The sequence below is a fragment of the Cynara cardunculus genome, assembly GCF_001531365.2.
Source record: "Cynara cardunculus var. scolymus isolate 2C chromosome LG 16, CcrdV1, whole genome shotgun sequence".
Taxonomy (NCBI): Eukaryota; Viridiplantae; Streptophyta; class Magnoliopsida; order Asterales; family Asteraceae; genus Cynara; species Cynara cardunculus.
Window position 1 is genome coordinate 3,636,406 of NC_037543.1, and position 27,468 is coordinate 3,663,873.

Here is a 27,468-nt window from a genome sequence, read left to right on the forward strand (position 1 = left end):
GATAAACTTATAGAACTAAAACTGTTGCATTAACAACATGTTCTCGAATTTGGAAAGAAATAGGAAAAAAAATTGTGTTCTTGAAATGAAAGGAAAAAAAATAAATTTTCATGTTATTAAATAAGAAAGAAAGGATAACCACAAGGGTGGTGTCTGATTGGTTTGAGCTTGACTCTAAAGGTCAAAAGTACYMRRAGGTCCCAGGTTCAAATCCAAGGAGGAATAAAAATCACTTTGTGGCCACGGAGATTCAAATGCGGTGACTTCAGGCTATTTGCAAAGCAGGTGGTCGTCCTGGGATTAGTCGACTCGCATAGCGGGTTGGATATCCAGGTTAATAAAAAAAAATAAGAAAGAAAGGAAAAAAAAATGTAATTTTGACAAATATATCCTTTTTTATTTTTACAACGAATCATAATTGATGGATAAATCTGTAATTTACTTAAAAAAATTACAAATGGAAGCATTGTATGGGACCCATTTTAATACAAAATTAATGGGATTTAATAATTAAAAAGGGTATCTTTATTTGTAGCCATTCACTTAAAAATACATATTTAATTTGAAGTGGCATCTCATGCTCCTTATAAGCCATTATCATGTCCTTTTGAATATTGTTAGGTTTCATATATCAAGGTTTTAATTATATGGGTTGGAATATGTCATATTTAGTGTTAAATACATATCTTGTTTTTGGTTGACTTCAATTGCAAATTTCCCAATTTCATTCCAAACTATTCAATATTTTAGTCCACAATTTCAAATGCAATCACGAAACGATTCATCCGTCTGTATGAAAGACGTACTGCTGATGATGTACATAAAAGCAGATCTTTATTATAGGGGTATACGTTAGAGTCTTGTATCTTTCTCGTGTGGTAGTATAGAGACGTGGTATGATGGTTTGTAACAATTGAATCTTGTTGTTGTATGTAGGGGTTGTTTGGTAATTTCACGATATGGTAGGGTTGGTAGGAGTGAGTGTTTCTTGTAAAGGTAGTTGTGGACTGATTTTCTGAAGGAAATAATACTTGTAATTTGGTCACGCATATGGGAATAAGACGCGTCACCAGTTATATACGTTAATATTGAACTGTTGTTATATGTGATGCATTATGGGTAGTAAAACGAAATTGGCTTGTTAAGACGTTTAGACGTCATAATAGGATACCCAGTGAGATTTTTAAGTTTATAGAATCGACAAGTTGTTTGTTTACCTCTTAATAGTTTCATTAAGAGACAATCTCTGAATTGTTAAGAGGTGAATCTTGTTTCGCAAAGGAAAAGTCTGTCTCTTAATGGTTCTAAAATCCTCTGAATGATTTTGTATCATGAGTCTCCCTTAATCATTCAGCGTCCAAATTTCATTGTAAACAATTACCAAATAATTATATTTCATTTTACACTATATCATGAGAACTTCTTAATCATTCTGACCACTTAATCATTTTGTATTAAACCATTCAACAACTACCAAACAACCCCTATGTGTTTTATGTAAAAGTGTTTGCATTGAGTTGTTAGAACGAAATTGAACAACTTAACAAGCTCTATCTTTATGAAACAATAAGTTGTTATGACAAATTTGACACCTTAATATGACTCGGGAAGTAAATCATTATGTTCATCTTCTTATAAAGCACTTCTCGGAAAAGGTTTCATAGAACAATTCTGGTCTTATTTTCACCTTAAAAATTTATCGTAACACATTCCTATAAACTTAAAAGTCACGGTTTGAACTCTGTTTGGACTTCACGTTCTCGCAAGCTTATTTTGTTTGTAATAAGTCTTATATCTCTTTCTTGTTGCGTCAGTATATAGACGTAATATAATGATGAAAACCTTGATGTTACGAGTAGGGGTAATTTAGTAAATTTATAATAGGGTATGGTGAGTTTCTTGGAAGGGTGGTTGTTGACTATTCTGCTAAAGAAATTAACCAAGAGAGAAATTTGTGTGCAATTTCAACTTTGACTTTAAATATGAAACTCACACAATAAAATTATTGAAAGTTGTACTATCGAGATTAAAACTGTTCATTAAATAGAATGCGATTGTGATCTGGAATCATTGTATTGATCTGAATATTTTGTCGATTAGAAAATAACAGATATAAAATACCAAAGATTGAATTCTTGGTTCCTTTTATCTGCTCTATATTATTTTATCTATTTGAAACTAAGTCTTCAGTTAAATTTCTTCACTGTGCCGCAACTTTTTCCATCGAAATTCCCTTCCATTCCAAGGTTGTCATTCTTCGCATACGGTATCTTCCTCCAGCTCACTATCTTCACGTCACGATTTCAAGGTCAAATCATAAGTGACGAAGTTTAAAACCCTCACAAACGTGTTTAAAATGCTCATATCGACAACAAGTGCATAAAGGTCAAGAAAGGGGGCCTGAATCCAAAACCTAATATATACGGAATCCATGTCGAACCTAACTTGTCTCTTGTAAAACTTAACGGCTTTCAAAGTAGATTTAAGTATCATTAAGTCAAAGATAACTAACTCCATGGACCATTGAGGCATGAACCATGGTCCGCATGAAACGTGTCATTACATTAAACAACCATTTGACAAAAAAGTACTATGTGCATCAAATTTAAAACTGACAAAAGATCCATGTTGTTTACTGTGTAAGAACTGATAATAAAATACTGAGAACGTCTGTATTTTTTAGGCGTTTATACTTTTTTCAATCGAGTTAGATAGAAGACTGTAGCTTTCCAGCCAATCAAACCCTAAGTGCATGCGTTGTTGGCTGATTCATCGGTGCACATGTGTTGTACAATAGTCGACTTAAAAGAGGCTTTTTAGCTTTGGCTTGAATGAAATCCATCATGCCAACTTTCTTGCATATTTTTATCCAAAATAAAGACGTTCTTGTATATTGTACTGAATCAAGCACAAACCAGTTTTAGGCTGGATTGTTTTCTGTTTTTAGATACGGGTTATTGTTGATTTACTTTGCCAAACCTCACCACCTTAACCCTTTTTTTGCAAAGTGTGTTACGATTACAAGACCGATCATCTTTTTCTATGAATAAGATATGTATCTGTTATCATTATCATTATATTGAATACGTTCATGAGCATGCAAGCACTATAAAAAAATCGTACCCAATTCCATCACTCATCCTTTTCCCCAGACATAGAAAGACACATGCGCACATAAGGCCCCTAATCCATCACCTCACAAAAATTGGTGACGGATCCAGATCCTCCGATGACTGGTGGCACTCATCTGGTAAAGTAAAATGACTTGGTAAGCGTTACTCGGGTAAGCGTTGGGTAAATGGCACCTAAACAATCTAATTTTAGGTGTTCAAACTCGTTTTCCCTTTTGAATTAGAGTTCTTTAAAGTTCCAAGAGAAACTTAAAAAGAAAAGATAATATAAGAATAATCTTATTTATTTTATCTACACTTTTAACTAATTTTGTTCTGCAATTCACTAGTGAAGTAGGAATGGCAACGGGTCGGGTTTGGACCGGTTATTGGTATTTCCGTCCCCGAAATCAATAACAAAAATAGCCCCCGTAACGGCCCCTATCCCCGTCGGGTCCCAGGGGTTTCCCCGATCCCCGTTGAGGAACCCGTTAAGGGTAAAAATCAACCTTTTTCCTATTGGTCTTCCCGTTCGCCGTTGGTTATACCCGAACCGATTTGAAATAAATTACAATATGTTAATTTTCACAATGAAAAGTAAATTACAATTTTTGTAAAGATACAAGTCTACATGTCTCAAACATAATCAAAGTAATTATAAATAACATCTCAGATTACACATAAAAGTAAACAGAAATTCAAACATCAGAGAACTAACATCACGATTTCACGATTAGGCAAATAAACTAGATTTTTTCGTAAACCTTATTTGGGGTGTTGAGGTAAAGTGATAAAAGTGTTTTAGATTTTAATGTTAGTATTTTCTTTTGATGATATTATATATATATATATATATGTAAATTAAAATTAATATATATATACACACATATCGGGCCAGGTCGGGCTGGTGATCACCGTCATCATCTCCGACCCCGTTAAAATCCCCGAATACGTCTTTGATACTCACCCCGTCCATCGGTTTCGGGTTTTTTTTTGCCATCTCTAAGTTAAACCTGATAAGAGACACGTGGTTAGCACATTAACAAGCATGAGGTCTTAATTCTAACCATTTTGTATCAAATCATTCAGTAACCGTCAAACAACTTCTTGAACAATAGTATAAAGTCAGTTTCGTTACAGTAATAAACAAACAAATTAATTAAACAAATGTATTTCTAAAAAGAGAATTGATGTAATGTTTTTATTTTATGTATTTAATTGGTTACATAAAATAATTTCAAGGTGTTGTTGGGTCAATAGACTTTGTCCTTTGGATTGTTCTAGAAAATAGAAAATAAAGAGTCAATCATTTTGACTTGACCCCAACACCCACGGCACACCACCGATGACCCTATGACTATTTCACACGTGCCGTTGACTCTTTCTTTACCCAAGCCCATACTTGTTTACATGGCAAATTATATAAAAAAATAACTTAATTTACTATTAATTTCATATTTGATGTAACGTATTTTTTTTTAAAATATTATTTTAATATTTAAAAAATAAAATATTAATTTTTTAAGTATTGATCTACAGAATAAAAGTTGGTCGTTTACCTAAATGTTTACCGGGTAAGTGTTTAGTGTTAGGAGTCAACATTATAATTTATTTTACCGAGTAAGATTGTAGTACATCAAAATGGTATCATATGCAACAATTTACCCGATAAGCACTTACCCGAGTAAGAGTCGTTATCTCCACTTACCGAGTAATACTCTTCATCTTTATCATTGTTCTTACCGGGCAAGGTTTTTGACTATGTTCATCCGGTAAGGAAAATTACCCGGTAAACACTTTTCGGGTAAATGTTTAGTAAACGACCCCTTATTGTGCAAAGTGTAAGAAATGATTTGAACTCTTGATTATTTTTTTTATCTCAAACCAATCCATGAATTAGACTCCCCCTAAATGACCGCTCAGTGATAAAAGAGGTAGGGGTGCAGAGACAGCCAGGAAGTTTGCCTAGAAGCAGCCACCCTTAAAAGATCCCGAACCTACAACGAGGTGTTGACGGTGAGTTTCAAATCAAGCGAGTCTTCATAGGGCAATTGTCACTGCTTATGGACCCGAACTTGAGCCCAATCTGATATTTTTCTTCAATAATGATGGATTTAAGGATAAAGATCATTTCTCACTCTTTTTACCATAATTTTTATTATCCTCATAAATTAACAATAATTTACAAATACCAGCTAAAAAATCAAGATTTCTATGTCATATGACAATATTTATTAATTTCTTAAATACCAACTATGAAAAAAAAAATCATGTCATTATTTTAAAAAAAAGTAAAATATATAATTTTAGTTAACATTTTAAAAAAATATTTATATTTTACAATTTTTTAAATATAATGATGTGGATTTTTTTTCATAGTTTCAATTTAAAAATTAATAAATAATATTATATAAGTAAAAACTTGATCCTGATCAGTATTTGTAAGAGTATTTTCAACAGATTCTTCAAAATGAAGATTTTAAGAATTATTTACTATAACAGATTCAAACAAAACCTTCTACAAAATGAAGAAAGTAGTAGAGAAGTTGAAATTCTTCAAATTTAGAGAATTTTTCAAAAATAATTACTTATTAAAGAGAATTTATTTTTTATTTTTCCTACCAATGAGAATTTTTGAATTAAATGTATAACAGAGAGAAATAATATTTTATATTGTGATCTTCAAAATGAAGAAGTTGTTGAAATGAATATAAATTTCCTTGGAGATAACCACAAGGATGGTGCCTGATTGGTGGTTAAAAGTGTTAGTGTATAACTGTATATGCACAAAAGTCAATTATTGGATGATTCTGTTTGGACATTGTGCCATGATATTTATTATTGAAAGACATTGCTCAATTATGTTTATGGATTATTCCGTGTTATATCTGAACGTAATAATAAACTTAGAATAATGTATTTTAAAATATCCCAAGTCAAGTATTACTTTGGGTTAGATTGAATTTGTACAGTACAAATAGTATATATAGGATTCATATGAGAGTCATAAATGTTTCTCGTATGGTCATTGTACAGTTAGTCATTTGACATGAGATCATGGAGTTCGCTTTATGTGAGTGGTGTACTTTGATAATTAATTCTAAGGATTTTGTAATCAGGTGACAAAATGGTTGTTAGGTGTATTGCTTATCATTTAGTAGTATTAGCATGGACCAAGATAGTATTTATTCATCTTGTATGACGAGAGTGATATCCCCGTGCTCCTCAATTGAATAGTACCGGGGAAATGCATGCATGCTCAGATGATCAGTTTAGGATATTGATATATGTTTTATCAGTATATTTCAGAATCGAGAAACTAAGGATCGAACATAACGATGATAACACATCCATGCCTCGTGTTCGATCTGGATATCTGAACAAAGGGAAATAAATATGTACACTGATAGTTGATGTTTTTCTTTATTTTTACAGCTTAGATTTTTCTTGTTTGCTCCTGCAATCCATGTTAAAGATTTGTTCTTATAGATTTTTACAGCTTCTCGATTTTTCTTGCCTTATTTTTATAGATCTGTGTATTACTAATTTATAAATGTGAAAATTTTGTACAAATCTAGGTTGTCCATCTAGAGAGCTTCTATTAAATTTGCAAGGAAACTTTGATTAGGTTGGTAATAATTTCCTTGTCTTCTTTGTAAGTTTTTAATGGGTCGTTTACCAAATACTTACCCGGTAAGTGCTTACCAATAAAATTTAACACTGTTATTTACATATTGGGTACGATTTTAGACCACCAAAACGACATTGCATGCAACAATTTACCCGGTAAGTGCTTACCTTGGTAAGAGTCGTCGCCCTCACTTACCGGGTAAGACTCGACGACTCTTGGTCCTTGTCTCGCTCTTACCGGATAAGATTCTTGGTCTTTACCATATTCATCCAGTGAGGTAATGTGACCTGGTAAGCGCTTACCCGAATAAGCGTTCGGTAAACGGCTCCTCAGGAGGATTGAAGAATTTGGAATTAACCCCACCATCAAGATATTTTACACATGTTCATGTTCCTCCAAGATTACCCGCATGGATGGTTTTGGTCAGGGGTGTGTAGAAAATTAACCGATTCAATTGGAACCGACTGATCCAATTAGAACTGATCACCGATCATAATTGGATCGAATCGGATTAAAATTTTCAACATCCAATTTGGATTGATCGGTTCTCGGATGGCAGTTTAGAACCGACCAAAACCGAACCGAATCGATCAACATCCGATGACCATCAAGTTGTCGATCAAACCATTATCCAACTATCATCCAATTAATTTATTTTCAAACTGCTTAAATCGAAAATTGTTTTATATGAGGCTTTGAATTTTTAACCTCCCTTGTGCTGGTTTTAACACATATTAAAAGTGATTAATTAATTTGTATCATTGTTAGTGAATTGTATTGAATTAACACACTGGATGGATCCAATGGATGGAACCGAACCGATCTGATCCGATCATTCATTGGTTTGGATTGGTTCGGTTATCCAATGTTAATCGGATCGGATCTGTTGGCAAAATCCAACATCCAATGGATGATTGGATCTGTTCGGTTCCCATCACATCCAATGGTTGTCAACCGATAAACAGGCCTAATTCTTGGTCTCAATGCCCAACTTTCATGACCAAATGAGAGCGAAAAAGGTAGGTACAACCCTCTTCTCACACCCAACATCCCCCAATAATTAATATCCGACATTTTTCTATTTTGATATTGACGGACAATAATGTTGAATGCAAGTTTTGTTTATCCACAATAATCAGTATTCTCACACTGTCGCACAACCAATTTAAGCATCGTTGTCCTTAGAAATGTCACACAACTTCATCCTTATGTTTATTTGAGTTTTATATCCCGCTGTATTACACGAACGCACAGCTAATTTCATATAAATCATACAGTTATTTTAGAAACATATATAACATGTTAAATGTAATGTTTATTTATGTGATTTTAAACTTTAAGTCATTCTATTACCTCTTAATATTAACACAATTTGGATCTCTTATATTTTTTTTTATAAAACTGTTATTACCATAATATCAGTTACACATTTCAAAAAAGGAATATTTTTGTTATGACACAACGTTAAAACCTCAGAGAATCAATAAACCATGATATGTGTATCATCAACAAACGTCGAAAACCATTTACGGAGAGAAATATGTTACGATTGTGTTCGATGATTGCCACCTAAGTAAAATTCTATCAACAGGGGTTTACGTTCGATTTCTTTCTGTTGTGTACCTAATAACCATGAGCTTCATTAATAAAATTTTATAAAAAATAATTAAACATGTTTACTAAGTCAAATTATCTCACTAGATAAATATGTTAAAAATTAAGAATCTTACCCGGTAAGAGCGAGACAAGGACCATGAGTCTTACCCGGTATGTGAATCCGACGACTCTTACCAGGGTAAGCGCTTACCGGGTGAATTGTCGCATACGATATCGTTTTGATTGACTAAAATTTACCTTGTAATTAAATAATAGTGTTAAATTTTACCGGTAATCACTTATCATGTAAGTGTTTGGTAAACGGTCCCTTAATGAAAAAATTAATATGACCACAATACTTTTGGTTTTTTAATGGTATTACTTGGAGGTACCAAAACAAAAATACGTATGACTGTAGACAAATTTACAGTAAAAAACTATAAAGATTTAATCGAAGAAAATCAGTAAATCAAATACATTAAAATTGTAATTTACTCTTTAATTTTCTTTTATAGATTTTTATTTTTTTTTAGAGTAAATTATGTTTTTTGTCCATGTGGTTTGTTAAAATTACGATTTTCATCCCTATGGTTCAGAAACTATGGTTTCTGTTCCTATGGTTTGTAATTTCTTATCATTTTCATCCTTATGTTTTACAATTTATTTTCATTTTGGTCCTTGTGGTTTAGAGTTCTTTACTATTTTGGTCCCTTCACTCCCTTATACTTAAATGTAGAAATTATTTCAAGGACAAAAATAGCAATAAATTGCAAACTAGAGGGACGAAATCTGTACCATCTCTCTTCAACCCTTTGAGTGAAATGCAGCAAACAGAATGACTTCTTTTCCCGAAGAAGAAACAATGACGGTATCTAGGGAATAAGCGTTGTAATAGTGCGAAAACGAAAAGAAGGCCCCACTTGAATGAGCTTGTTCAACAATGTGTGCTTCTTATTTCGGACAACTTCTAAACCACAGGGATAAAAACAGGAATATTAACAAACCACAGGGACGAAAAATGTAATTCTAGGATATTTTTATTTTAAAGATGTAACGGAGAAATGTTAGATAAGCGTTACAAGTCCTGAGCCAGACAAAAAGAGACGGCAACCACATACACAATCTCACGCCACCGGAAGTACGGCCTCCGGTCATTTCCTTCTTTGTACGGCATCCCATTGGCCATTGGGGCTTTCTCGAGTCGCCGGAAAACGTGATGACGATATCCGGCAACACCGTCGATGCATCCAAACAAACCCTAATCTTCTCTTACGGAACTCTCAAACGTGGATTTGCTAATCACCCCTTAATGGAAGATTTAATCTCTCGAAAGGACGCCGTTTTCATGGGCAATTACGTCACCGACCTCCAGCTCCCGCTTGTCCGTGGTCCCCATGGCGTACCTTTTCTCCTCAACTTCCCTGGGACCGGCGGCCACCGTGTCCGTGGCGAGCTTTACTCCGTTTCCGATTCTGGCCTGCAACGCCTTGATGTACTTGAAGGCATTACCCTTGGACATTACGAGAGGCTTCCGATTACCGTTTGCCCGGAGATATGTGATGCTGGAGACGGTGGCCGTCGAATGGCGGTAGATGCTGAGGCGTATTATGCGCATCGGAGTTTTGCGGAGGACATGTGGCGGAGGAGCGGACGGGAGGGGTTTGAGTCGTATAGTCAGGAAGTGGCCAAGGGTTACGTGAGGAGGGATTTGAGGCCGAAAGATCGGAGTTTCCGTGAGCAGATTACATTGTTTTGTTCATCGAATTGAACAATAAATCTGAGGTTGGATTCCAATCCTGCTTCTAAGTGTATCTACTCCATCTCCATGGCCTTAGAAATTCATAAGCAATTGCAACTGTATCAGTTTCGAGATTACTGTATTTGATACTCGAATTATCATCATTTATCGTAATTATAGTGCTTGTTCCGAAGTGACTGATTAGTTTACCTAATATTTTGGAGTAAAATCTTATGAAATTAATGCAATTCTATGATGTGATCGGATTATGCTCCATTCTATGTATATCGATTCTGAATTTGACCCTTTTTTGGTAATTAGAATTGAAAACCCTAATCTTTGTGTACCCTGCTTGTTTGTACCAGCTGTATGGTGATGTTGATGTGAAGTATTCATATCAATGTCAAATACTCCAAATCTTATTCCAAGTTCAGGTCACAAAGGCAACCTCCATGAGAGTATGAAAGGGAAAAATCATGTACAAATTCTTTCCTCCCCCAATCCCTCAAATTCGGAGACAATTGATGCTTAGTGTAAAAACAAGATTCATAGTTTCTTTTCATTGTTAGTTCTTGTATAGTATTAAGGAGGTAGAAATCTCTTTGGAAGCCACAAGACTACAAATTTGCCACAAGACTACAAATTTGCCACTTGATGCACGAGTGTGAGATTTAACAAAACCCTTTAATCCCGTATCTGAGGGGATGATACTTTTGTGACCACCATTGATGAATTGCTTGTGATTTGCCACTTAATATAATCGTTCACTTCTTCTAGCCTCAGCCATACACTATAGTAAAAGATAGAAGTTTGAACAACAAACTTGAAAGGGGTTACAATCTAGAATCACCTTTGAAATGCACACTCCCGCTCAGCCAATCAAAGACAATCGAAGCTTGATAGAGGATATGATCTTAGAATGGAGAGTAATTCAAAGAAAATTCTCTCTTTTTGCTAATTTTTGCTTCATTTCAATGCGACAATTGATGCTCAACTTGCAAGTGTATGTAAGTGCACCAAATAAGGGCAAAGGCTGTAAGATTTGATCTTGTTTCTACTTGCTTAGCTTACATGACATATAGCGTAATTTTCTTTCATACCGTTTCAGTGTGTCAGAAGCAATTGCTTGCATTTCTATGCTTGAAAATGAGTTATTCACAGAAAAGAGTGCTTATACGGTTATACCTGCTATATTTTTAATGTCATTTTTACAGTTTCTGGGACAACTAAAGTTGTTATGTCGTCTGAATAAATCTCCATTCAAGCTTCTGCATTGATGACATTATTCTGTGAATCTTATAAGACTGGCAACCGGATTACAGTGTAAGCATATGTTTCAGGGTGAGAAACTTTGAAACTAAGCTAGTTGGATTCGTGTTTCTGTCAACAAAATCGCCTGCTAGAACTCCGATGTAGAAGCAACATAGGTTTCATATTAAAAATCTAGATGGTGTCATGCTCTCTGGTTCGAAGCCTGACTACAGATTAACTTCAAAGATACCAGTGTGTCTATTTGGCTTCTTTTTTTTTTTCGCTAACCCATCTTCAGAATCTACGTGTTCCCTTAAAATATATGCAAATGCATAATTGAGAAATTGACAAGAGCCATTTATTTATACATAATATATTACGTATACGCACCAGGAAATTACAGTCTGACACTATATACTTGTAGGATTCATAGAATAGCAGCTAAACACAAACTTTACATACTTGTTACAGGGGACACACATAGAAGTAAGGCACAAACTTCGTAATATTTGGAAGAAATTTATAGCAGACACAAGTAAGCTTGTTTCCTTTTTGTGGTGAATTTTTCTTTCTTCCTTTTGCAACCCTCATTACAATCGTGGTGTAACTCACGCACATACAACCTTCACGGTGTTCGTTTCATCTATCACACAAATGCAACCTTCACCACACTCAAAGTAGGTCTTGCCGGCTTCAGGGCCCTCAATCTTGGATACAACACAAGACCAACCTTCACCACACTCGCAGAATACTTTTGCTGCCTCAGAGCTCTCCGTTGTCTGTTGCACAGTTTTCTCACTGCAAAACCGTATATTGTGTTACTGTAGTTCACATAGTAAATAAACAAACTATGAGCATTGGAGAACGCACGTGACACAGGTGCACCCACTGCCATCGCATTTTGCAAATGGTTTACCGATCTTAGATGGGTCAGTTTTTGTGATGGTGCATTTCCATCCTTCTGGGCACTTGTAGTTTGGCTTGTTATCAGTGCTGTACATGTGAAACGACATTAGTAAAGCCTCTTTGTTAGCAACTTAATGAGCTGGGCTCACACCTTGTACGGTCAGCTATACATGACTATTTGATAGTGGCTTAATTATATAGAGAGTGGCTTATTCAGTAAGCTTATGGAGGGTGCTTTATGCAGAATGTCAAGTTTTTTCTAAATCTGACCCTCCTAATTAAAAACATGCTCTTTCCATCTAAGAAAAAATCCTACCAAACAAAAATCTTCCCTATCTATACAGACAAATAAATCCACATAGACAACTTTATTCATACAAGATTTAATAGAAAACCAACCAAACAGCTGCTTAGATTGGGATCTTTCTGATGATCACATGATGACTAAGAATTGAAACTCAAAACAAGAAATTAGTGAGAACTATCTTGTAGGATTAGAGACTTAGAAGACTAGTTTGAAAAGCTTAAATGAATGAGTAAGACCTGGGAGGAGGAAGGTTCACTCTCTGAGATTCCATACTTAGGCCAACAAATCTACTTTCTTGAAGTTGCTCTATTGTGTCTGTTATGGTATTTGTTATCACTTGGCTTTATAAGTGAAGAGATTCTTACTGAGATTTTTTCTTGTGAATATAATCTCACAATTGGGTCACGTGTTGGGAAAACCACAAAAAAATGAAAATTTTAGAAACTACTTAGTAACCGTTTCATTTGTACGGTATGTACATGTGCGTGCAAGTAATTTTTTTGGTATGCACGCATACATAGAGACTAGAAAACATCTTCGATTACTTGTATCCATATGTACACAAGATGTTCCTCAATTTTTATTTTTTTAGGGTTTTTTCTTGAATATCGTTTTCTCACAATTATCCTTTCTTTTTAATTATGTGGCTGTTATTACCCAACTTGTAATCAATTATTAAGTGGAGGAAAATCTATTTTTGTCTCCCACTCTCTATTCCACTCACTTCTACATCCTTTCACAGACCTGGGCCTGGGAGTTGGGCTGGTATGCATCTAGGTCTTGTTTGGTATGGGCCAAGCAAGTTGATAGTTTACATCTATGTTTATAACAATACTGGGCTTGGACCCGGGCCTTGCGGACTAACAAATTGGGCTGGTTAACGTCTACGTCTAGTCACTACTCTGGTGACTAAGCTAGACTTATGTTGGATGGGCTGGATTTGGGCCAAGGAGTTGGGATGGTCTGCATCTAGGTCTACCGATTAAGCTGGCTTTGAAGACTAACTCAACTTCAAGCTCTAGCAACAGTATGTCACATACAACATGCATAGTTTGATGATGAAAGATTGTATTTACACAATGCTCCTTGAATTTTGCTGATATAATACCATTTAAGGATTACTGGTGTGGTTTGGTGGTAGATAAATGATTTTGAACATGTATAATGGCCCATTAGATGCACAAGGCACGGGCTTTTTGGGGCCTGCGCCCTGTCCTTTTTAGCCCGTTTTAGTCAACAAAAAAGGGTTCGGTCAGGCTGGGCTTTTGGGCTTTTAGGGTTTAAAAAGGGTTCAATCAGGCTTTTTCAGAAGGGTTTTTTGGTCTTTTTTGAGCTTAAGCGGGCTTTTCCAATTTTTTCGGGCTGGCCAACCCAAAAAAATCGGGCTGATCAGGCTTTAAGGCCCGACTCAGATTGGGTTTTTTTTATGATTTTTATAGCCTAAGATAGAGATGGCCAAAAACCGGTCCCGGGCCGGTCCCAATCGGTCCTCATCTTTCTCATAACCGGCCATAACCGGTCCCGGAGTAACCAGTCTCGGTCCCGGTCCCAACCGAAAATGATATGACCGGTCAAGGTACTTCATAACCAGTTATGGGCCGTCGGTCCCGGTCCCGGTCCTTGCATTAAAAAAATAAGATTTTTATTTTTATTTTTTTAATGATATATATTTTTAATACATTATAAAATTTACAATTGGGTCACTCAAATACACTTTAAAAATGCGTTTTAATATAATTAAAATTACGTTTTCTTATAAAAATACATTATAAAATTATTTAAAAATACATTTATTTATAAAATTATTTGAATTTTCGGGCCGGGCCGGGCCGGGCCGGTCCATAGTCGGTCCCATAACGGGTCCCGGTCGGTCCCGGTTCCACGAAACTACCAAAAACCTTAACCGGTCCCGGTTTTCGGTCCCATAACCGGTCCTTACCGGTCCCGGGCCCGGTCCTCCGGCGGTCCCGGGCCGGGCCGATTTGGCCATCTCTAGCCTAAGAGGCCGTTTACCTAAATACTTACTCGGTAAGCACTTACCGTTGGGAGTCAATACTATAATTTATTTTACTGTGTAAAATTGTAGCACATTAAAATGGTAGCATATGCAACAATTTACCTGGTAAGCACTTACCGAGTAAGACTCGTTACAATCACTTACCGAGTAAGACTTGTTACAATCACTTACAGAGTAAGACTCTCCATCTTTATCATTGTTCTTACCGGATAAAAAAAATTACTTGTTAAGCAATTTACCAGGTAAGTGTTTAATAAACGACCCTTGAGTAAAGTTGACATAGCATCCCTGTTCGATAACGAGTGTATGACATGTGGATATATAATGCCCACAATGTAATGGTATTTAGCTGTCTTTCATTTACACTTTTGCTTCCATCAATACCAATTACCAAAAGCAACCAAGAACTTACACGTGTCTTTGTTCTATGTTAGTTCTTAGACTTTAATATTATTTATTTATTTATTTATTATAATATTAACTTTAGTATGTACATGCATATCTGCTTTTGACTTTTTCCAAAAAGATAAATATCTATTTTGTAAAATAAGGAGTGATACATGTAAATAACTTAAGAAAATTGGATTTACATTACGTTTAAACGTGTCAGGCTTCTAATAATTTTATTAAGATGTAGTCTTTGAATCGTTAAGAAGTGAATCTTGTTTGTCAAAAAAAAAAATCTGTCTCTTAATGATTTTAAAACCATCTGAATGATTTTGTGTCTTGGGTCTCCCTTAACCATTCAGCTTCTTAATTTCATTGTAAACAATTATATTTCATTTGCATTATATCATGAGAACCTCTTAATAATCATGATCACTTAATCATTTTGCACCAAATCACTCAACAACTACTAAGCAGCCCCTTAATAACATATTTATAAGATTAAGTTTATAAAACCAAACAATGAAGCGTCCTCTTTAAAGTTGTTACAATAGGCTTATAAGATGTTTTTTTAGGTATTTTAACAAGTGTTTTAGAATGTTTTTAACGTAAAGTGTTGTATTAACTATTTTATAGGACAATTTTGAGAAGTACCCTATAAACCCATCTTTTTTATAGGTCAAATAGTGTTTTATTAAATAACTAATACGACATTTTATATTAAAAACGTTCTAAAATACTTGTTAAAACTTCTAAAATCATCCTATAAACCTATTATACTTTTAGATTTGATTTATACTTTGAGCCTTTTATACAGGGAAATTATCCAAAACAATCATTTTTACTTGTCCGATTCACTTCGTAGCAGCTTTTCTACATAATTGACGAAATAGTCAAGATTTCACAAGTAACACTTTAATAACTTGTGAAAATGTTGGTGTGAAAATGTCACTTACGTAACTTGTTAAGATGCTACTTGCCACGTCAGCATTTCTTAAGTACCACTTTAGCAACTTGCTAAATTGCCGTATTATAAATAGTTTATAGAAACAAGATTTTTTAAGTTGTCAAACTGTTACTTGTGTAATCATGGCTATTTTTAATCAATTAAGTAGAAAACTGCTATAACATGAATTGGGGAGTTCGAAATAACTTTTGATCAATTTCCTCAAAATTATATATGCATCTTAGAGGTCGTTTACTAAACACTTACCCGGATAAGCGCTTATTAAGTCACATTAACTCACTAGATGAATATGGTAAGGACCAAGAATCTTACCCGGTAAGAGCGAGACAAGAACCATGAGTCTTACCCGGTAAGTGGGGGTGAGGACTCTTACCACGGTAAGTGCTTACTGGATAAATTATTGCATACGATGTCGTTTTGGTAGACTAAAATTTTACCCGATAAATAAATAATAATATTAAATTTTACCAATAAACACTTACCAGGTAAATAGATACTTTTACTCAAACTTTTATCTTTAAGGTATAATTTATTGGGTTAGTTTTGGTTTTTTACAAAGAAAATGATGATGATGAGATGTGGGTGACAGAAAACATGCACCATGGGTAATGGCTAGTTAGTTAGGGTGCGGTCTCTATAGCTTGAGAGTGAATGAGTGTGGTGGAGTGCGTGGTGTCTGTACCAAATTTGGTCGCACCTAACTTCACTTTTTGCGTGTGCAGACTCATGGTTTTAGCCTATAAATTGCATTTCAACTTCTCAGTTGTTACTCAACTTTTCTAAAATGGGTACTCAGAAACTTGTTCTTGGTGTAGTCTTTTTTGTGATTTTAGGCATTGGCATTGGCATTTCCTCCGCCACCAGATCACTTTTCACTTATGAAGGTGCTGCCGGTGGTGGTGGTGGTGGAGGTGAACATGTAATGCCTGGATATGGCGCATATGGAGGTGGGGGTGGGAGTGGGAGTGGTGGTGGTTATGGAGGAGGAGGTGAACATGGAGGAGGATATGGTGGTGGTGGTGGAGGTGAACATGTAATGCCTGGATATGGCGCATATGGAGGTGGGGGTGGGGGTGGGAGTGGTGGTGGTTATGGTGGTGGTGGAGGTGAACATGTAGTGCCTGGATATGGCGCATATGGAGGTGGGGGTGGGAGTGGGAGTGGGAGTGGGGGTGGTTATGGAGGAGGAGGTGAACATGGAGGAGGACAAGGTGGTGGTGGTGGTGGTGGTGCCGGTGGAGGACAAGGTGGTGGTGGTGGTGCCGGTGGAGGACAAGGTGGTGGAGGTGGATACGAGCACGGTGGTGGGTGTGGAGGTAGTGGTGGTGGTGGTGGTACAGGAGGTGGTTCAGGGTATGGTGGTGGTGGGTCTGGAGAACATGGTGGTGGGTATGGAGGAGGAGGTGGTGGAGGGAGTGGAGGGGGTAGTGGTGGATACTATGGGGGTGGTGGACAGCATGCAGGAGGTTATGGTGGAGGTGCAGGCGGTGGTAGCGGTGGTGGGTATGGGGCTGGTGGAGGATACGGTGGCGGAGGTGGTCACGGTGGTGGAGGCGGTGGAGGATCAGGGGATCATGCTGGCGGATATGGAAGTGGTGGTGGAGAAGGTGGTGGTGCAGGTGGGGCATATGGTGGTGGTGGAGGTGGTGGTTCGGGAGGTGGAGGAGGTGGTGGTGGTGGTGGTGAACATGGAGGTGGATATGGTGGTGGTGGTGGAAATGGGGCCGGTGGCGGTCACGGTGGCTATGTTCCATGAAGCCCAATTCTATCATGTTTTATGTCATTTTTGTTTGAAAAAATAAAATCGATAATCATTTAATATTCTGCTGTTTGCCTTTTTTCAATTAATAAAACAAAATTAAAATCAATTTTGTGTAATTTTAATGTGGGACCATGTAAGCAATTCGTTCATATTAGGGGTGTTCAAAAACTTGATCAACCAAACTCAACCCAATACAAAATAATTCAACTCGAAGCAACCAGATGTTTAATCGAGTTGTAAAATTGTCAAACCGTAGGTATTTTGTTGATATTGGATTAATATTATTTGAACCCAACCCGTTGAACCCGATATCCTTTTATTTCTTAGATTTAATATGATTGTTGAATTTATATTAATATGTACATTAGACAATTACACTATCATGTATGTTATTCATATACACATATTTTCAATATATTCACATCTTTATATAATTCATTCGTATATATGTTCAATAACTGTTAACATATATATGTAATTAAGAAAATTAATTGAATGTGATATACGTAAGAAGTATGGATAAGTTGTATCAAATGATTGATGATGAAAAAGGAAGTATGAGTAAAGAAATAACATATTCAAGGTTAGAAGAATATTTTAATGTACCAAAGTATCAACCCGACCAACCCGTACAGGTTGGGTTGGGTTGAATTGCACTTTGGTTCGGGTTGGGTTGGGTTAAGATTTTTCAAACCACAAGCATTGGGTTTGGTTGTTCAAATGTCTTCAACCCGATCAACCCAACTCATGAGCACTCCTAGTTCATATGACGAAATCCTTTAGCGAAATGTGTATTTTGAAAAGTGTTCATCTTACTGGTTTTAAAACTCTCTGAATGATTTTGTATCTTAATAATCTCATATATCATTCAGCGCCTTAATTCAATTGTAAACAATTACCGAATAATTATATTTTATTTTGCATTATATCATGAGAGTCTCTTAATCATTCTGACCAGTTAATCATTCTGCACCAAACCATTCAGCAACTGTCAAACAACACCTTACATTAAGAAATGTGTGAAGGGAAAAGGCCGCAACTCAAAAGTCAGTTTTTTATAATAATCTAAGTAATTTTTTTTACTTTCATATTCTTAGTTCCCCCAATTATTTTCGGCAATTCCCCTAATAGTACAGTCCGCTTTGACGAAATCCCTGCTCTCTCGCTTGACGGTCGTTCTCCCACATATTATTACCGCTAGTTCTTGCAATTATGCTACAATAATAATGTTGGTTGATAATTTTGTTAAATATATCTCAATTTATTGTTCTTCTAGTTGAAAGATAAATTAATTCACCTAATGTTTGATTTTATATATGCTCAAAATAATTCATCTAGAAGGAACTTATACAGATTAAATATCAGTATAATTTTCTATTAGGTTAACTTGATATGATAAAAAAATCGAAACCTAAATCGAAATTTACTTTATTTAATTAACTGAACTGTTTTACCCGCAAACCGAATACCTCAAAACCGTTTTGGTTTGAATGAGTTATTCAGTTCCTGGATTTTTTATATCCCTAAGCCTCAATCACGGAAGTTTCTAGATCCATCACCGGCTTATTCATATCTCTTCACATACCACAAACTAGGGGTGCTCAAAAACCCGATCAAACCGATCAACCCAACCGAACACGAAATAACTGTAGGTATTGGGTTGATATCGGGTTACTATTATTTGACCCCAACCCAACCCGATGAACTCGATATTCTTTTATTTCTTGGATTTAATATGATTGTTGAATTTTTATTAATATGTACATTAGACAATTACATTATCATGTATGTTCTTCATATACACATATTTTCAATCTATTCATATTTTTATATAACTCATTCATATATATGTTCAATAACCGTGAACATATATATGTAATTGAGAAAATTAACTGAATATGATATACGAAAGAAGTATGGATAAGTTGTATCAAATTATTGATGATGAAAAAGAAAGTATGAGTAGAGAAATAACATATTATAAGTTAGAAAAATATTTTAATGTACCAAAGTATCAACCCGACCAACACGACTAACCCGACCAACCCGTACGGGGTGGGTTAGGTTAAGATTTTTCAAACCGCAAGAATTTGGTTGGATTGTTCAAATGTCTTCAACTCGATCAACCCAATCCATAAATACCCCTACCACAAACTGTGTCCTGTAATAAATCGGTCATGTATTAATCATATTTAGGAAGGAGTATGAATAGAATTCAACTAAAATATAAATTAATTTTATTTTTTATTTTTTATCTTGAAACCAAATTTTCTAAAACTTATTTCATTTCATTTTTATGGTGGAGATACAGAAAATGGAGTTTGATGACAGATCCGGGCTCCGGCTACACAATCCGGTGCAAATCATCGGCAGGTTGATCGTCGTCGATTTCATCTTCCATAAACAAGTAATTACTTAATTTTCTCTCATTTGCAAACCCTAGCTCTTTTTGTATGCTAATCGATTCCATGATTCTTCGTTTTTTAATGTCCTCGTGTAATTAGATCCGTCAAAATAATTTCATCTTCAAGAAGTTTTCTTAGACGATTAAGTACCGAATTAAGTACGGGAATTTGAAGAGAATTGAGGATTAAGATTTTAATGTAGCCTAAAGTTTAGTTGATTCAATCGAATATCGAATTTTAGGCTCAAATTGTATCCAGAGTAAACTCAAAATTTGGATGAAAAATGAAAGTCTCTGATTCAACAACTCACCTTCCAGATTACAGCTCAAGAACATAAAATTATCCCAAAACATGTTTCGAAGCTCTGGGTAGTAAAAAAAGTTGGGATCAATGGATTCATGGTGAAATCCCTGACTGTACTTAACAATAAAATGCTTTGAAAAGCCCCCCATCATGTGAGCCTCCCACTGGGGCCTCACTATGCCGATGGGTTGGTCCATGGATTTTCCTTCCTTTTGCAAGTTATGAGAATTCAAGAGAAGGTCATGGAGAGATGAGCTGACTTCCATAGAAATTTAATACATAGAAATGACTTTTTTTGGTTTAAAAAATCTCGTAGACCCCTTTGGGTCCTGTCTCTACCCAGGGCGTACTCTTCATTCCAAGCTTCGAATCAGCATATTATGGGCCTGAAATGGAGACCAGTAGTGAAAGTTATGCGCGTTTAAGCTCGACAACCCTGTTATCCCGGCCATGGGTCTCCATGAACAATAAGACCTAATCCTCCATGCGGACCACGCCAAGGCCCGCATCAGATTTGGTAGGCATGATTCTTAATTTGTGTTTCAAACATAATTGATTGTGTTTTCTTTTTCATAATTGAATTGCTGAAAGAATTACTAAAAATTGTAGAATTGTGGTGTTTGATGAATATGCTTGTTTCTGCTAAACTTGAAATGTTTTCTCATTGATCTATAATCAATAAAAGCATGTTCATTTTTGCTTTCATAGACACTTTTTTAGAGATTGAGGTAGTAATCAATTGATCAAGTATAGTGCTTTTTTGCTTTCCCAATTACTAAGGTTGCTTACAGTTTCATGTTTAGCCTATATACTTTACTATGTTGTTTAGTAATTACTTAATTTCTTAGTATTTCTATGTGTAAGGTATTCAGAAACAACAACGAAAAATACATGGATGTAATGCATTAAGTCCAAGCATAATCTTTGACAAAAAGAGAGCTCAGTATTCCATAGAGATTTTTTATCCTTAGTCACTGGTCTTGTTTTTCATATTATATCCAAGGTATAGACGGTTGGACATGTAAAATACCTAACTATGGTTGATGATAAGTTCAACCGTGTATGCACAGGGTATGATCCGAAAAGGAACATTACTAACGAGTAAAAATAAGCACATTAAAAGGTCAAGAATGACGATCATCTACATCTATGAACAGCCACAAAGACATGTATACATTAAAAGGTGCTCTATAATCATCAAATATGAATGATATATAAGGAAGGTATCCTGACAGAAAACAATATACTATTTGTTCATCATTGTAAACATGACTTATAGACACCACAACAAGAAGCACTTAGAATATGTTGCTAAGAAAGTGCCTTGCAACATTCCTGCAATGAACAACAACGGAGAGACATGTGATTAGAGACCGTTCAACAACGTTTGAAAGCAACAATGTTTACACGACCGGTTCAGTAAACCAACTACGAAGAAGCAAGAGCTAGTGAATGCAACAAAGTAGAAGTGAGAATGGTCTCGAAACTCAGTTCACAAGTTTTGAACATCTTATGGGTTAATTTAGGTCTTATGCTTCTTGTGTGATTTTTTATATGGGATATATGTCTTTCAGCTTTTATAAAGCTACTTATGGAATTAATGTTTAGTTGAGTAAGTTCAATACTTTCTTTTCATTGGCTAAATGCTAATGAATAACCACTTGGGTTGTGGTGCACTCGTTAAGGCTCAGGGGAATATAGTGGAAATCTCATCTTCCCCATGTTCGAATCCAGGTGTTTCCAAATCCCTTGTGGCCATGGAGGTACACTTGCAATGACTCCAATGACTCCCACTACAACAAAATTGGCTTTACCTAGAATGTTCAAGCGTCCTAATAGAATACTTAATAGAACATATGTTTATAGGACCAAATTATAAAGAGTCCTATCTAAAAATGTTACAATATGTTTATAGGAATCTTTAGGCGTTTTAACAAGTTTTTTGGAACGCTTTTAAAATAAAGTGTCCTATTTGCTATTTTTATAGGACACTTTTGAGATGTGTCCTATAGACCCATTTTTTTATATGACACGTGTTTATAGGACACTTTTTCATTTAGTATCCTATAAAATAGCTGAAATGACTCTTTATTCTAAAAACGTCTTAAAAAACTTGTTAAAACGTCTAAAAGCATCCTATAAACCTATTGTAACACTTTTAGACAAGACGCTTTTTAGTTTGGTCCTATATACTTAAGTCCTATAAAGTATTTTATTAGGACGCTTAAACATTTTTGGCCATCCTATAAGACCAATTTTGTTGGGGGATTAGTTGGTGAGAGTAAGTTGGCCGGATACCCATGGTTACCAAAAAAATGCTACTAAATGCTTGAGCTGTTCCTACTCTTTTGCAACTAATCATGTTTATTAATTACAGAAAAGGCACACTTAAACATTTTAGAGTAAATATACAACAATACCCACAATTTGCTGTAACAATATGTCTTTGAGCTATAAGCAGCCTAGCAGCCTTATGATACTGGTATAAAAATCTTAAGAACCTCTTATTTGTGGCTTCTCCTTCCTTGTCTATTTCCTTGTGCCTTGTGAAAGATGTGAACAAAGTATGTGTAAATGACGACACAATTCTTTTACCGGACAGCGACCCTTATTGTAGACTTGCATACGATCATTATATAACACATCTTTTAAGCACTCCTATGCATGGTTTAGGATTCGCCTGTATTGATCCGAGAGCATCAACTTCGGGGTGGGTATGGTGGAAGAAGTGAACAATGTCGGACTATCATCATTGCTTTCAAACGTTGTTGAACGGCCTCTAATCATATCCGCTTCTCCGTTGTTGTTCATCACAAGAATGTTGCAAGGCACTTTCTTGGCAACGTATTCTATGTGTTTCTTGTTGTGGTGCCTGTAATTAAGTCATGTTTTTACAACTGTTAGCAGATATTATATTGTTTTCTATCGGGATACCTTCTTTAAATATCGTTCATGTTTGATGATTATAGAGCACTTTTGGACGTATACGTGTCTTTGTGGTTGTTCATAGGTGTAGATGATCATCATTCTTGATCTTTTAATGTGCCATTTTTACTCGTTAGCTGTGTTCCTTTTCGGAGCATACTCTCTGCATACACAGCTGAACTTATCATCAACCGTAGTTAGCTACTTTAAACGTGCAACTGTTTATGCCTATTGCGTCCATGTATGTTTCATTGTTTCCGAATACTTTTCCTACAACGAAATTGATTTTACAGGACGCTTAAAATGTAGAAGTGTCCTAAAAAGAATACTTTCACTACAACAGAATCGGGTTTATAGGACACTCACAGATTCTAAGTATCCTAATAGACCTCTTTATAGGACTTAGTTTATAGGACCAAAAAAATAAAGTGTCATATCTAAAGGCGTTGTAATAAGTTTATATGACCTTTTTTAACATCGTAATAAGTTTTTTAGGACATTTTTAATATAAAGCGTCCCATTAGCAACTTTATAAGACACTATTTGAAAATTTGTCTTATAAAAACAAATGTCCTATAACAAAATGAGTTTATAGGACACTTTCTCAAAATTGTCCTATAAAGCTGCTAATGTGACACTTTGTATTAAAAATGTCCTCAAAAACTTGTTAAGACGTCCAAAAGCGTCATATAAACTTATTACAACACTTTTAGATAGGACGCTTTATATTTTGGTCCTATAAATTAAGTCTTATAAAGCGGTCTATTGGGACGCTTAGAGATTGGGGGCGTCCTATAACCCAATTTTGTTGTAGTGTTTATAGGACTTAAGTTTAAAGAACCAAATTAAAAAGTGTCTTATCTAAAAGTGTTGCAATAAATTTATAGGACGTTTTTGAGCGTTTTAACAAGTGCTTTAGAACACTTTTAAAATAAAGTGTTGTATTAACTATTTTATATGACACTATTTGAAAAAATGTCCTATAAAATAGCTAATAGGACACCTTATTCTAAAAGCGTACTAAAAAACTTGTTAAAACGCCTAAAAGCGTCCTGTAAACCTATTGTAGCTCTTTTATATGGGACATTTTTTAGTTTGGTTCTATAAACCTAAGTTCTATAAAGTATTGTATTAGGACGCTTAATCTAGGTTCTATAAAGCCAATTTTATTGTAGTGTTTACATATATAAATGCTAAAAAACGGATCCACGTACCTGTCGAAAACAACCCAAGTTGCATACGCGCTCGTGATTCTTTCAAGAACAAGTAATCGTTTTGGGAAGCCCTGTCCACTCTCGATCTGTGGCGCAACCTGAGTATTCGTGCGATAGTAGGCTTTTTTAGTCTATCTAATATACCATTTACATTAGTAATTGTTAAATGCGCTAAGACATCGGTAGCGGGTAGCAACTTGTACATAATCACTTGTTCCATACAAGTTGTTCCGAGTTAAAACCATACCAAACCAAACTGACCCAAAAAATCCCACTAGAAAGTAGGGTCTAGGGAAGGTAAGATGTACGCAAACATAATCCCAACAAAAAGAGTGGAGGGGTTGTTTCTGTGAAGACCCCCTTGGGTTATTTCGTGTTGGGTTGGCCAGGTTAGTCGGGTTTTGTGCACCCAGTTCTTCTCAACATGCTAGCTACCAGTCCCCAAACCGAGTCTATCTAATCTAGTCTTACCAACTATGTTGTATGGGTCAGTGTTGGGGCCACAAATTTTTATAAAGCACTAAACTTTAGCAACAATCTATAAGCAGTGAAGTTGTAACATCACACCCCATATTTTAAGCATAGATCAACTAGTCCTTGAGCCTTTTGACATCGTGGATCGTTCTTCCATTCGTTGGTGTCTTTCATACTCAGTAGATCTTCGATGTTCATCGTCCATATGTCTGTATCGGTCTTGCAAGAAACTGCGATCGTTAAAAGATTTATCAGATAACATACTATCGTATTACATGAAAACACAGTTGAGAAAAGCCGGAAAATGGAAGGCAACCCCAGAGGGGAAAGTCTTTTTTTAACTACTTGGGTTGTGGCGTACTGGTTAAGGCTCAAGGGGATGTAGTGGAAGTCTATCTTCCCTGGGTTCGAACCCAGGCTTTGCCAAAGCACTCCAGGCTATTCATGGTCGCCCATGGGATTAGTCGGTGCGTGTAAGTTGGTCCGCAAAAGTGGAGGTGACCCTAAATTTAATGGGTATGATGGAAAAGCATGTACTTACAAACAAAAGTTAGCCATGGTTTGACACCCAAAAGGGTAATTGTGCAACAAGTCTCAAGTGCTATGTTCTTTAGCACCCATTCAAGTGTTTCAACCGAAAACTCTTTCGTCGCATCCATTACTATCACAACATGCTTCCGCTCAAACGGTTCTCGTGACCCTCTTGGACCGCCTAGATCATGACCCAAACATCTCCTCTTGTTGTTTGATGTTGGTTGCAGGTGTTGGTGGTGGTGGTGGTGGTCTCCGTGGCGGCAACGGTTGCGGCTGCGCCGGCGGTGTATGTGGTTTTGCCATTGCATGTTAATGGCAGCAATCATCCTTTGTGTTAGTAGGGAGAAAGTAAAGGCATTGAGGTTGAGGATCTAAAGCTTATAAAGGTACGTTTGGTTTTAACCACAAGTGTGGTGCCTGATTGGTTTGAGTTTGACTCCAAAGGTCAAAAGTACCAGGAAGTCTCAGGTTCAAATCCAAGGAGAAATAAAAATCCCCTTGTGACTACGGAGGTTCAAATACGGTGTCTTCGGGCTATCTGCAAAACAGGTGATCTCCCTGAGATTAGTCGGCTCGCATAACAGGTTGGATATCCAGGTTAATAAAAAAAAAGGTATGTTTGGTTCTAATTTTATTGGAAATGTTAAAAAGCAAAGTAAAACAAAAGGTTTGATATGAGCAAGAGAGAGGTTGGTTATAGTAATCATCAAAATCTTGATTTTGGGGGTCAAACTAAGTTGCTAATGCATATGTACAAAGGCTTTTGCTTGATTATTTCACCACATTAGAAAGATTAATATATGCTTTTTAGGTCATAATTTTTCCGACTGTTATCTTTAAGATTTCATAGAATCAGTTGTGGTGCATGCAAACTGATCTGAATATCTACGGTTAAATAAAAAAACAGGCGCTCATCTTTTCTAATAATATATTTATTAGAAGGGTGCTCGTATGATATAGCAAGATATATTTTAATTTTAATATTTCATTTTATTATTTATCTCGGTCGATATAATACAGTTTTTAGTGGTTTTGAGAAATCAGTATTATTTTTATTTTTAAATAAAATATAAATTTAAAAATATCATAAAAATTGAAAAAAATATATATCAATGATATTATTAAATGTACTATTTATAAGTGATCGTTTTCTTGTGTAATTTTGTTACTTTAATATTTTATTTATAATTTAATTTAGATTTAATAACGAAGTAGTTTATTTATCGTTTAGTAATTTTTTTTATAAAGATAATAATTAAGTATTTTGGTATAACTAATGATTATTCTAATTATATTTTAAATTTTTTATATTCAAAATGAAATGTCTATCTCGTATTTGACTATGTTTATCTATAGTTAGGTACACAAATTCAAAAATGAAGCTTTAATAAATTGTACTCATGTATAATTTATTTGTGATCTTGAATTTTAAGTAATATGAATCAATAAACAGTACTTTGAACATAAAAAATGATTTTTAAGAGTTTTTGTCAAATACTTTATAATATAGTATAGATAAGGAGAAAAGAAGTGATCTAAAAAGAAAATGAGAGAGAAAATGGTCCTTTTAGTTTGACGGAACGTTTTTTAAGGATTTGAATTTTGAATTTTTAGTGTATGTGGTTTATAGGGTTTGGAATAGAATTGAATTTTATTTTTTTTATAAATAATTTATTAAAACAAATTATAAATAAAATATAAAAGTAATTAAATTATCTTTTTATTAATTGATTATTACAAAACAAGTGTTTTATATATATTTTAAGACATTATTACAAACAAATTCTACGCAATACCACTATTCCCATGGAATTTCTAAATTCCATGTTTGTGGGACTTCAATAAAATCCCGAGATTTTAAATCTACGCATTCCTTCAAATCAAACATAGAATTGGAATGGAATCCAATCGACTACTTACTATAAAATATGTATACCGAAT

At 35.2% G+C, this 27,468-nt stretch overlaps 3 protein-coding genes and 1 long non-coding RNA gene across 4 annotated transcripts; 3 read left to right on the plus strand and 1 right to left on the minus strand.

The window, feature by feature from the left end:
* Nucleotides 1-9,438: 9,438 nt before the first annotated feature.
* Nucleotides 9,439-10,348, plus strand: LOC112529635 (putative gamma-glutamylcyclotransferase At3g02910). Its single transcript, XM_025140976.1, has one exon. The coding sequence runs from the start codon at nucleotides 9,554-9,556 to the stop codon at nucleotides 10,103-10,105; it is 552 nt and encodes a 183-aa protein (XP_024996744.1). The 5' UTR covers nucleotides 9,439-9,553; the 3' UTR covers nucleotides 10,106-10,348.
* A 1,314-nt stretch (nucleotides 10,349-11,662) lies between these two features.
* LOC112529727 lies at nucleotides 11,663-12,866 on the minus strand. Its single transcript, XM_025141102.1, has 3 exons — nucleotides 12,776-12,866; nucleotides 12,197-12,319; nucleotides 11,663-12,124 (listed from the first exon to the last, which is right to left on the minus strand). The coding sequence occupies exons 1-3, from the start codon at nucleotides 12,808-12,810 to the stop codon at nucleotides 11,935-11,937; spliced, it is 348 nt and encodes a 115-aa protein (XP_024996870.1). The 5' UTR covers nucleotides 12,811-12,866; the 3' UTR covers nucleotides 11,663-11,934.
* A 3,828-nt stretch (nucleotides 12,867-16,694) lies between these two features.
* On the plus strand, nucleotides 16,695-18,873 carry LOC112529603 (glycine-rich cell wall structural protein 1.8-like). The gene is made up of 3 exons (XM_025140929.1): nucleotides 16,695-16,971; nucleotides 17,029-17,559; nucleotides 18,770-18,873. Exons 1-3 carry the CDS (start codon nucleotides 16,695-16,697, stop codon nucleotides 18,871-18,873), a joined length of 912 nt encoding a protein of 303 aa, XP_024996697.1.
* Nucleotides 18,874-19,976: 1,103 nt separating this feature from the next.
* Nucleotides 19,977-21,085, plus strand: LOC112529734. The gene is made up of 2 exons (XR_003070941.1): nucleotides 19,977-20,079; nucleotides 20,697-21,085. It is a non-coding gene; the product is annotated as an uncharacterized LOC112529734 (long non-coding RNA).
* The last annotated feature ends 6,383 nt before the right edge of the window (nucleotides 21,086-27,468 follow it).

Bases quoted from the DNA above. Each gene is read 5' to 3' on its own strand.
- LOC112529635 (XM_025140976.1), top strand. From the start codon at position 9,554: ATGACGATATCCGGCAACACCGTCGATGCATCCAAACAAACCCTAATC.
- LOC112529727 (XM_025141102.1), bottom strand. From the start codon at position 12,810: ATGGAATCTCAGAGAGTGAACCTTCCTCCTCCCAG. The intron at 12,320-12,775 runs GTCTTACTCATT...TCACATGTACAG, and splicing joins GTGAACCTTCCTCCTCCCAG to CACTGATAACAAGCCAAACT. The intron at 12,125-12,196 runs GTGCGTTCTCCA...ACGGTTTTGCAG, and splicing joins AGTGGGTGCACCTGTGTCAC to TGAGAAAACTGTGCAACAGA.
- LOC112529603 (XM_025140929.1), top strand. From the start codon at position 16,695: ATGGGTACTCAGAAACTTGTTCTTGGTGTAGTCTTTTTTGTGATTTTA. The intron at 16,972-17,028 runs GTGGGGGTGGGG...GTGAACATGTAG, and splicing joins TGGATATGGCGCATATGGAG to TGCCTGGATATGGCGCATAT. The intron at 17,560-18,769 runs GTTCGGGAGGTG...TCATATTCTTAG, and splicing joins TGGTGGTGGTGGAGGTGGTG to TTCCCCCAATTATTTTCGGC.